We start from the raw sequence: 11816 nt of genomic DNA on the forward strand, positions 1-11816 counted from the left end.
CAAATGCAGTAATCAGTATGGGGCGGTCGTCTGACAGCCCCATTGTTCTACAAGGACAGCTGAGGTTGTACACACACGCACACGCACGCACACACACACAGTCTTATTTTTCTCTCTTCATGCGAATAAATCAGTGGATGAACAAGATCCATACATCTTGCCTGTTGGCGTACAAACCACCCTTGTCGAGTTTGAAATATTGTTAATGTTATTATTTCCCTGATATTTTCCACAAGGTCCACTGCCTGGACAAACCTATTACACATAGTCCTTCTGTCCCTGGGACGCTAAGCCCCAAGCGGCTCCGGGACCGGCCATACAGATGTTTGAGTCCCAAACAGACTTGAGTCCAGTCCTGCTCCGTTCTGTGTTCTTAGAGTCTGGCTCCTTGTCTCAGCGCCTCCATCCAGGCTGTTTCCTTGACCCTTTGCACGCTGTGCAGACAGCAAGGACAGCCACTTCTACTCCAGCGACTCCGACTTCGACGACGAGGAGCCCAAGAAGTTCCACATCCAGATCCGCCCGGTGGCCAGCGGCCGCCACTGCACCGCCGCCGCCGAGAAGGAGCTGAAGGCCACTGTGGGGGCACTGACCCTGCCCCCAAACCGGGCGGTGTGTGTGTGTGTGTGTGTGTTGGTTGGCTTTAAGCTGTTCCTTTGTCTTTTTGTCTTGGTTGAATCTAGTTAAGTTAAGTAGACCTTTTGTTGATGAAGCTTCTAATCCGACTTGTTGCCGTTCGCTAAGGTTCTGGATGGTGACGTATGGTTTCTGTTTTGTCCTCTCCTCCCATTCTAGGTGCCAGTCAAACGCCAGCTCTCCAGTAAGTCCCACTTCATTCGCTTCATTTGCAATTTTATTTTTGGAAGCTTCCTTTAAAAAGATCTCCTCCTCCTCCTCTCTCCACGTCCACAGGAGCCTCTAGCACCACAGGAGGTCACTCTGAAGGAGACGGGGAGGCTGCCTCTCACAGGGGTGGGTCTGTCTGTCTGTCTGTCTGTCTGTCTGTCTGTCTGTCTGTTTGTAGCTCTGTAGAGGGACACTCCGTAACCTTCACTAGTCCTTGGAGGCCGAGGTCTCCATGGATCAGGGAGATGATTGGACGATGGGAGGAGGTCTCATGGATCAGGGAGATGACAGGACGATGGGAGGAGGTCTCATGGATAAGGGAGATGACAGGACGATGGGAGGAGGTCTCATGGATCAGGGAGATGACAGGACGATGGGAGGAGGTCTCATGGATTGTACTATGAGAGAACAGCTCAGCTCATTAAGCTTCCACTGCAAATATGGCGTAGCCCACAGTATGCTTCATCTCTGCCCATCTCTCACACACACACACACACACACACACACACACCGCTGCATTTGTGCGATCATAATGGATGCCCTGCAATAGCTTCAAACATGTGCCTAATCAAACGCACTCATATTCCCACCTTCTGCATTTCGTTATTAGCAATGTTGTCTCTGTGATGGTTGTGCCCCCACCCCTCTTAGCAGACAAATGACGTGTGTGTGTGTGTGTGTGTGTGTGTGTGTGTGTGTGTAGATGGAGAGCCGGAGGGTTTACGCAGATCTATCTCCAGCCCAAATCACAGCAGGTCAGGCTTATTCTTTGCCCAAATTCTGTTTCTGTCTGTCTGTCTGGCCTTTTTACACTGCCAAGCCGGTTTGGTTGCGGCTTGGCACGCCCGGCAATTTCCCTGCCTTGCCTGTGTTAAACCGACAGAGACAGCTCTCTCTCTGTCTCTGTCTCATCCAGTATTGAAGCTGAGTGACTATTAGCCGGGACCCTCGTTATCCCTCTGATGGAGCTCAGCCGTGCTATTCCTCCTCTCACTGATTCTTGTCTCTCCCTCTCTCTCTGAGTCTTGTCTCTCCCTCTTACTGCATTTTGTCTCTCCCTCTCTCACTGAGTCTTGTCTCTCCTCCTCTCTCACTGAGTCTTGTCTCTCCTCTCTTACTGGGTCTTGTCTCTCTCTCACTGAGTCTTGTCTCTCCTCCTCTCTTACTGGGTCTTGTCTCTCTCTCACTGGGTCTTGTCTCTCCTCAGGTTGAGCTCCACGGCCTCGGGCTCTGACAGTCTGTTCGGACCCCCGCTGGACTCCGCCTTCAGGTGCAGGTCGTTGGCGGGCCGGGAGCCGCAGAGGGAGCCGGGCGCCTTGGGGGCCTCTGAGTGTAGGCAGCGTCTGCTTTGATGTCCATTAGTCTCTGGTTACTTTGTGTGGGGGGGTCAGTAACCAGATGATGATAAAGGCTGAAGAGAACCCATAGTGTTTGGGTACTTGGCTCATCTAGTCTCTGCACTGTGTCTCCAGACGGGGCCTTCTCGTCGGACTCGTCCTCCCCAGAGAACGTGGAGGACTCTGGGCTGGACTCCCCGTCCCACCAGCCCCTTGGGCCGTCCCCGGAGCCTGTGGGCTGGGTGGCGTGGCCCCACAGCGCCCCCCACAGTAAGGAGGCCGCCCAGCAGAGCCTGGGCCGGCCCGCTGACCCCTTCCTGTCGGCCTTCCGGGACCCCTCTCCGGGGCGCGGCCCCCAGGACGAGCCCCCGGAGGCGTGGCCGGCCCCGTCCCGCTCCCCCTGGGGCCCGCCGGACCCGGACCCCCCCGCCTTCGCCCAGAGCGCGCCGCCGCCCGCCGCGCCGTGGGGCGGCGTCCCGGCGGGGGACCCCTTCCTGGCAGCCTTCGAGAAGACGGTCGCCGCGGAGACGGCGCCCTCGCCCAACGCCTGGCCCGCCCCGACCCGGGGTCCGAGGGAGGGCCGCGGGGACCCCTTCTCCGTCTCCGTTGGCGACAACAAGACTCTGCCCCTCCCGTCCTCCTCCTCCTCCTCCTCCTCCAGGACCTCCTCCAATCACAGAGGGCGAGAGAGGAGGCGGGACCGGAGCATGCCGCCCCCGACGACCTCCGACGACCCGTTCGCCATCACGCTGATCGGCAGCCCGACGCACCAGTCCTCTCTGGCCTCCCCGGCCCCACCCAGCGCCAGCCGGCTAGCCGCTAGCGTTAGCGCCGGGTGCCTGTCGGTAGCGCCGCGGCGGAAGGAGCTGCTCAGCTGGAACTCGGTCCACAACCCCTTCAGCGACGGCCCCCCGCCGGCCCCACCCTCGCAGGAGGAGGGAGGGAGAGGAGAGGGAGGAAGAGGATGGGGGGCGGAGAGGAGGAAGCACCGCTCCTCAGACGGGGAGCCGCGGCGCAACGCCCCGCCCCTAACGCGGCACTCGGGGCCGCAGGAGGACCTGTGCTTCTCCACGGACAAGGACCAGGACTGCCTGGAGCTCAGCGGGCCGCCGGCCGCCGGCAGGGCCCCCCTGCAGGGTGGGGGTCACACTCACAACACCTTCATCATGTCTCCAACGGCAACCGACGGTAGAGCTGCTGATGATGCTCTGAGTACTTGAGGACTGGTTAACAGCCTTCAAATGCTCCTTATGCTTCCTTCTGTTAATGTGTGTTGTGTGTTAATGTGTGTGTAGTGTTAATATGTGTGCGTAGTGTTAATGTGTGCGTAGTGTTAATATGTGTGTAGTGTTAATGTGTGCGTAGTGTTAATGTGTGTAGTGTTAATGTGTGTAGTGTTAATATGTGTGTAGTGTTAATGTGTGTGTAGTGTTAATGTGTGCGTAGTGTTAATGTGTGCGTAGTGTTAATGTGTGCGTAGTGTTAATATGTGTGTAGTGTTAATGTGTGCGTAGTGTTAATATGTGTGTAGTGTTAATATATGTGTGTGTTGTGTTAATATGTGTGTGTTGTTGTGCACACAGGCCCCCCGTCGGTCTTCAGACAGGACAGCGCTGAGCTGCTGGCCGCTGTGCCCCCCCGGCCCTCCCGCTCCAAGAGGCTGTCGGGCCGGGCCCCCGGCTCTGAGAGGGTAAGGACCGTTACGGAGCCAGGGCGGCCATTACGGAGCCAGGGCGGCCATTACGGAGCCAGGGCGGCCATTACGGAGCCAGGGCGGCCATTGGAGCTTGTTGATGTATTCGTTGTGTTGTTGTGTTGTTGTTGTGTATCTCAGTCTCGGTCGCTGTGCTCGTCGCCCCTGCCGGACCCCAGCCCCTCCTCCTCCTCCTCCTCCTCCAGCCCGAGTGAGTGGGGGTCCCAGGCCAGGGAGGAGTGGGGGTCCAAGAATCGAGACGTCTCGCCGCTGCCCTACCTGCACCAGGAGCACCCCCCGAGACACTGTGAGTCCCCCGCCCGACACTTTGAGTTACGTGTTTTCAATGTTATATTGATGTATTCAAGAAATAATGTATTAGTTTCAGTTGTGTGCAACGACCTGTTCCCGCCTTCCTTCCCCCAGTGCACCTGTCACGAGGCCCCAGCCCGATCTCCCTGAGCCCCCAGGACGCCTGGCCTGTGGCCGCTGCCATCACCGAGTACATCAACGCCTACTTCAAGGGCGGGCAGCACAACCGGTACGTCAACCTCCACGGATCAAACACTGAAGCTGTCTTAAAGAGGCGGAGTGCAGGACAGTCTTAAAGGGGCGGAGTGCAGGACAGTCTTAAAGGGGCGGAGTGCAGGACAGTCTTAAAGGGGCGGAGTGCAGGACAGTCTTAAAGGGGCGGAGTGCAGGACAGTCTTAAAGGGGCGGAGTGCAGGACAGTCTTAAAGGGGCGGAGTGTAGGATCCGGTGGCGTCTAGCGATGAGGCTGCAGATGGCCACCATCTGAATCCCCCGTCTCCATCACAGCCCCCCACCCTTCAAAAGGTGTAGATACGTCCGTCTGTAAGCTGCTAATACGTCCACCCACAACCAGGGCGTCTTCTACAACCGCATTAAGGTTCTTGATGTATGTATACGTTGTATTTAGTTAATTAGTCTGCACAACTATACGTAGATCTTAGCTTGCAAGTCTCAAATTAGAAGTGCGACCTCTCCAGAGCTACTGTAGATATAACGGCTCACTCTAAGGTAACGAAAACACAACGATACTAATTAAAACAGCCCGCAGATATTATATTCCATTACTGCCAAGTATGTTCTGCAGCTGCAGATCAGTTCTACAGACTGCACCTTTTAAAGGAACAATCTGTAACATCGCGCCCGGCCCTGATCAATGATCTGATCGCCCGGCCTTAATCAATGATCTGATCGCCTGGCCCTGATCAATGATCTGATGGCCTGGCCCTGATCAATGATCTGATCTGATCAGTTCTGTTTTGAGACGAGCACGATGACTTCCACTATGTAGATCTGACCAGCTGGGAGGAGTCCTACAGTGTATCTGATCAGCCTGAATGAGTTCCCAGTAATACCAGTGATCACTGACTGTGTTCCACTGGTTCTCCGCTCAGCTGTCTGGTGAAAATCACCGGCGACCTCACCATGTCCTTCCCCGCCGGATTCACGCGCATCTTCACAGCCAATCCCAACACACCTGTACTCAGCTTCCGATTGGTCAACATCTCCAGGGTGGACCACTTCCTACCCAATCAGAAGCTGCTCTACAGGTACATCTGTGACCCTTTAGACCAATCAGGGCTCTCCTCCCTGACTGGAGGGAGGGAGGGAGGGAGGGAGGGAAGCTGTGTTTCAATTGATCTCTGACTAGAGCCTACAGCACTTTGTTAGTGTGTGTGTGTGTTTGTCAGTGACCCCTCCCAGAGCGACCCTGACTCCAGGGACCTGTGGTTCAACATGCCGGCTCTGGAGCAGCACCTGAAGCGCGAGGCGGAGCAGAACCCCGGGGCGTCGTACTACAACGTGGGCCTGCTCAAGTACCAGGTCAGAGGAGCACTACCCTAGACCATCTAGAACTACTCAAGACTGTCTAGAACTACCCTAGACCATCTATAACTACCCTAGACCAACTAGAACTACCCTAGACCATCTAGAACTACCCTATATCATCTAGAACTACCCTATATCATCTAGAACTACCCTTTACCATCTAGAACTACCCTAGACCATCTAGAACTACCCTAGACCATCTAGAACTACCCTAGACCATCTAGAACTACCCTAGACAATCTAGAACTACCCTAGACAATCTAGAACTACCCTAGACAATCTAGAACTACCCTAGACAATCTAGAACTACCCTAGACAATCTAGAACTACCCTAGACAATCTAGAACTACTCTAGACAATCTAGAACTACTCTAGACCGTCTAGAACTACCCTAGACCATCTAGAACTAGAACTACCCTAGACCATCTAGAACTACCCTAGACCATCTAGAACTACCCTAGACCGTCTAGAACTACCCTAGACCGTCTAGAACTACCCTAGACCGTCTAGAACTACCCTAGACCGTCTAGAACTACCCTAGACCGTCTAGAACTACCCTAGACCGTCTAGAACTACCCTAGACCGTCTAGAACTACCCTAGACCATCTAGAACTAGAACTACCCTATACCATGTAGAACTACCCTAGACCAACTAGAACTACCCTAGACCAACTAGAACTACCCTAGACCAACTAGAACTACCCTTTACCAACTAGAACTACCCTAGACCATCTAGAACTACCCTAGACCATCTAGAACTACCCTAGACAATCTAGAACTACCCTAGACAATCTAGAACTACCCTAGACAATCTAGAACTACCCTAGACAATCTAGAACTACCCTAGACAATCTAGAACTACCCTAGACAATCTAGAACTACCCTAGACAATCTAGAACTACCCTAGACAATCTAGAACTACCCTAGACAATCTAGAACTACCCTAGACAATCTAGAACTACTCTAGACCGTCTAGAACTACCCTAGACCGTCTAGAACTAGAACTACCCTAGACCGTCTAGAACTACCCTAGACCGTCTAGAACTACCCTAGACCGTCTAGAACTACCCTAGACCGTCTAGAACTACCCTAGACCGTCTAGAACTACCCTTTACCGTCTAGAACTACCCTAGACCGTCTAGAACTACCCTAGACCATCTAGAACTAGAACTACCCTATACCATGTAGAACTACCCTAGACCAACTAGAACTACCCTAGACCAACTAGAACTACCCTAGACCAACTAGAACTACCCTAGACCAACTAGAACTACCCTAGACCAACTAGAACTACCCTATACCATCTAGAACTACCCTTTACCATCTAGAACTACCCTATACCATCTAGAACTACCCTTTACCATCTAGAACTACCCTATACCATCTGATTCTATGAGTACCAGGTCCGAGGAGGACTGGTACATCTGATCTAACCGTGTATATCATCTAATTCTATAAGAGGGGTTTCTCCAGGTTACACCATCTGATGCTATTTGAAGTGATCCTAGATCTCATAGAGTGGCCTCATATAGAATCAGAGGGTCACACAGCATCTTATCGTATACATCTGATCCTACCTGTTGTACCATGTGTTCCCTCTGGTCCCAGGTGTCGTCCCAGGACCCGGGGCGCGCCCCCCTCCTGCTGTCGGCCGAGTGCCAGCGAAGCGGAACGGTGACGCGCGTGTCCCTGGACTACCACTGCTGCCCGGCCACCGCGCCCTCCACCCAGCTCAACGCCGTTCAGGTGCTGCTGGCGCTGGAGCCCGGAGACACGGACCTGCAGTGCCAGCCGCCCGCCACCTGGTGAGGACACACTGGTACTGTACTGGTACCCTGGTACTGGTGCACTGGTACTGGTGCACTGGTACTGCTGCACTGGTTCTAGTGCCCTGGTTCTGCTGCACTGGTTCTAGTGCCGTTAGTACAGCCTCACACAGTGGTGCGGTTAAGGGCTGACTATGGTTCCACGTTGACCACGCAGTCGTGAACCTTTATGGTTCTTCGTCTGGTTTTAGAAAGCGGACCAATCACAGCCCTGCGTCGCCTTGACGGAGGGGGTCCGTAACCCCCTTGCGTTGCGTGAACGTGGGACCATAATCAGCCCTTTAGACTGCAGTACCACCAAACTGTAGTTGTAGTTACAGACTAGGGATCGACGGCCGGGCCGATATTCGGCATTTTGACGCATATCGGCATAGGCCTTTTACCGATAAGAGACCAATTTAAAACTGGGTTATTTTGGCTCTGATGCAGTCGCGCCTCTCTGTCTGCTGTCACTACGCTGTCTCCAGCATTGTCCCACCCACAGAACCATCTGATTGGTTACACGCTCTGGTTACACGCAAAGCCACGACGGGTAACAGCCAATCAGCAGCGAAAGCTGTGCATGCACAGTGCTCACACACACACGGCGGAGAGGAGAAAAGGTTTTGTTTGGTTTCGAGGTAAGTTAAGGCAGCAGACTCTCCCGAAATTGTAATAAACATCCCAGTCCTCTACAACTCACAACTACTAGTAACATTACTGTGAGCCCATTAACGTTATATAAACATAAGCGGCAGCTCTACTCGCAGTCTGGCGTCCAGGCATGCCTGTTAATCACTCGAACAAGGTTGCTGATAATATCGATATAGAAATAGTCCGTGATAGTAGAAGTCTGTGTGAGTGAGAGTAAAAACATAAAGTTCATAAATTGTTCATAAACTCTGAATTGAGATCATAAACTCAATTCAGTCCAGTTTTGATGCAGGGAAGCACGTAATGCGCTATCCAACTGCGTAACCACGGAGCCCCTCGAGCCCTTAGGCTTTAAGGTGAAGGCTGATTAGCTTTTAGCGTAACGTTAGCCCAGCGGTCCGCTTGCTCCTTCTCTGGCTCTAGACGCTCAGCAGACTGTAGTGAAACTCTACAACTCACGACTACTAACGTTACTGTGAGGCCCAATACGCTAGCAGCAGCTGTCTGTTCCTATGATAAACACTGATTATTAAAGTGAAGATGCTGTAGGCTATTTAGTGTTTTTTAACGGTTTAATCACTTGAAACAAGGTTGCCGATAATATTGATAGGGAAATAGTCAGTGATGAGAGAGAGAGAGAGATTCAGTTAGTTTTATTGCAGGGAAGCACGATGAGGGGATGGCTAGAGAATAGTGTGTGTGTGTGTGTGTGTAAGCCACATGAGAAGCTGCAGAAACTGACAGCAAAGCACCGTCTGTCTGAGAGAAAACTGTCAGGCAATAATGGCAGTTTAACTAGGGAACTATTTATTTATTTAAATGTTCAGTTAACTTCATTAGAACACTTTTCGTTTGAACTTAAAAGAAAGATAAGTAAAATATTAATATTTTAGTTCAGGAAATTCTTTGTGAGCCATTTATTTGTTTAAATTGTGTTATGTTGCAAATCTGATAAGCTGTTCTGTTTATTAAACAACTTCATGAATGAAGTTAAGTGTTGGAGTTTGTATTATTCAAAATTCTGACGCCAATCTTTTCCCTTTTTCTGTAAATTAATATCGGCTCCAAATATCGGTTATCGGCCCCCTTGACAACTAATAATCGGTATCGGCCCTGAAAAAAACATATCTGTCTAGCTCTATTACAGACACCCGGCACCAAACACGTACTGTTGCATGAAAGAATGTGTGGCATTGTATGTAGTTCTAAGTATGTTCTTTCACGCCTTTTAAATGGTGGTGAGATACAGAGAAGACTGGGGGGGGGATGAAAAGGTTTGGCAGAACAGCACCTCTGGGAGATCAGGGCGGCGCTCCATCTCATCACCGTCTCCGGTTTGTTTACCTCTGCAGGAACGCTGAGGAGAGACGGCTGCTGTGGAAGTTATCCAACCTCTCCCCCACCAACCACAGCAAAGGTCAGAGCCAACTCCTAGAGTCGCTGTCTTCCTCTCGTTCACTGGCATCATGGGATCTGGAGTCTGTGGTTTGGCATGGTTTCACTTCAAATGACTTTGGCTCATAATCTCCACCAATTAAGTTGTAAATGTATCCATTGAATGTATTATTGCCTTCTGCTCATTCGGACAGTGGATTGGTTGTGAATAACAGAAGCTCTAAAACAACGACCAGTGCTTCCTTCTTCCCATGACCAGAGCATTAGCATTTGCATTAGCATCATCAGCACTGCGGTGGGACGGATTCAGACATGTTTTTGAAGCTAACAATATTTTATTATCGCCGTCTGTGGTGGCAAAGTTGTTGACCACTGGGTGTAAAAACTGCTGGCCTTCAGGGCTGTGACACACAACTAATTAAATATCCAAAGTACTTCGGGAGACATGATACTGATCCAATGAGGGGAAAATGAAATGCCTCGTAGGTAAACCAGTTCTCTTGTCGTGTGTGTGTGTGTGTGTGTGTGTGTGTGCAGGCTCGGGGACACTGTGTGCCAGCTGGCAGTGCCTGGAGGTCCCCTGTAAGCCGCCCCCCACCCTGGCGGTGCAGTTCGTGGGCTCCGGGGCCTCTCTGTCGGGGATGGACGTGGAGCTGGTGGGGAGCCGCTACCGCATGTCTCTGGTCAAGAAGAGGTTTGCAACAGGTGGGCGTGGCCGTCCGGCCCATCAGGGCTTTGCATCACGTGTACTGAACCGCCAATTACAATGACTGCAAATGTGTTGTTATGGGAAAACAGGTTATTATTATACTAAGTCTGCATTTTTGGACTCATTACTTTCTTTTCTCTCCACTTTTGACAGGAAAATACATGGCTGGCTGTTCCCTGTGAGACGCAGCGATCCATCGGAACATATTTATAGACAGCAGGTTCCCCATGGACCGCTGTCAAAGGGACCGCACAATACTGGACTTTCAGCCAATTGAAGTGGGGGGGGTGGTTGAATGCAAGGGGGGCTTTACTGAGACGGTATCGCTGATAGGAAACGAGAAGAACTCAGCAGAACTCCCAGCCCTGTGGTACAATGTGCACTTACTTCTGACTGATGTATGTGGACCAAGTTTATATTGTTTCCTTGTTGAATTAGTCTGGCCCAGCAAGGGCACCCTCCTCTCAGTGCACCCCCCCCCTCCATTGGAGCGAGTGGACCTACCTCCCTTTCCCTCAACTGGAGCGAGTGCACCTTCCTCTCCTCCACTGGAGCGCTGCAGCAAGGGGCCCTCCTCCACTGGAGCGCTGCCGACTGCAGCAAGGGGCCCTCCTCCACTGGAGCGCTGCCGACTGCAGCAAGGGGCCCTCCTCCACTGGAGTGCTGCAGCAAGGGGCCCTCCTCCACTGGAGTGCTACCGACTGCAGCAAGGGGCCCTCCTCCACTGGAGCGCTGCAGCAAGGGGCCCTCCTCCACTGGAGTGCTACCGACTGCAGCAAGGGGCCCTCCTCCACTGGAGTGCTACCGACTGCAGCAAGGGGCCCTCCTCCACTGGAGCGCTGCAGCAAGGGGCCCTCCTCCACTGGAGTGCTACCGACTGCAGCAAGGGGCCCTCCTCCACTGGAGTGCTACCGACTGCAGCAAGGGGCCCTCCTCCACTGGAGTGCTACCGACTGCAGCAAGGGGCCCTCTTCCACTGGAGCGCTGCAGCAAGGGGCCCTACTCCACTGGAGCGCTGCAGCAAGGGGCCCTCCTCCACTGGAGCGCTGCCGACTGCAGCAAGGGGCCCTCCTCCACTGGAGCGCTGCAGCAAGGGGCCCTCCTCCACTGGAGCGCTGCCGACTGCAGCAAGGGGCCCTCCTCCACTGGAGTGCTGCCGACTGCAGCAAGGGGCCCTCCTCCACTGGAGTGCTGCCGACTGCAGCAAGGGGCCCTCCTCCACTGGAGTGCTGCCGACTGCAGCAAGGGGCCCTCCTCCACTGGAGTGCTGCCGACTGCAGCTGGATGTCCTTAAATACACGATCACGTATGATTCAAGGGAAGAATATCACTTGGTCATGGATGGAATTGCCATGGAAACATGCAAAAGATGTCTAAAGCTAAATAGTTACATTTGAATTAATAATTTGTGAAGATAATTACCAGTTCTAGCAATACTTGTGGTGAGAAAAATAAGTTTGTACACTTGCTGTTTGTTCGAAATGGCGGTTCTGTGGTGTTGATATTTGATTAAAAAA

At 52.6% G+C, this 11816-nt stretch overlaps 1 protein-coding gene across 2 annotated transcripts in view; it reads left to right on the forward strand.

Moving 5' to 3' along the window:
- Nucleotides 1-10889, forward strand: part of fcho1 (FCH and mu domain containing endocytic adaptor 1) — a 34453-nt gene extending 23564 nt beyond the window's left edge. Inside the window, exons 13-27 of one of the 2 annotated variants that reach the window (XM_079739687.1) lie at nt 434-612; nt 796-820; nt 913-972; nt 1550-1601; nt 2054-2178; nt 2319-3371; nt 3767-3873; nt 4018-4183; nt 4303-4417; nt 5301-5456; nt 5598-5730; nt 7345-7541; nt 9548-9612; nt 10128-10295; nt 10453-10889. In XM_079739687.1, coding sequence (XP_079595813.1) covers nt 434-612; nt 796-820; nt 913-972; nt 1550-1601; nt 2054-2178; nt 2319-3371; nt 3767-3873; nt 4018-4183; nt 4303-4417; nt 5301-5456; nt 5598-5730; nt 7345-7541; nt 9548-9612; nt 10128-10295; nt 10453-10481 — 2630 coding nt within the window. In that variant the 3' untranslated portion in view covers nt 10482-10889. The remainder of the gene's footprint in view (nt 1-433; nt 613-795; nt 821-912; nt 973-1549; nt 1602-2053; nt 2179-2318; nt 3372-3766; nt 3874-4017; nt 4184-4302; nt 4418-5300; nt 5457-5597; nt 5731-7344; nt 7542-9547; nt 9613-10127; nt 10296-10452) is intronic. The other variant, XM_079739688.1, reaches the window with a different exon arrangement.
- The last annotated feature ends 927 nt before the right edge of the window (nt 10890-11816 follow it).

Source organism: Pollachius pollachius (genome assembly GCF_949987615.1).
Source record: "Pollachius pollachius genome assembly, chromosome: 7".
Taxonomy (NCBI): Eukaryota; Metazoa; Chordata; class Actinopteri; order Gadiformes; family Gadidae; genus Pollachius; species Pollachius pollachius.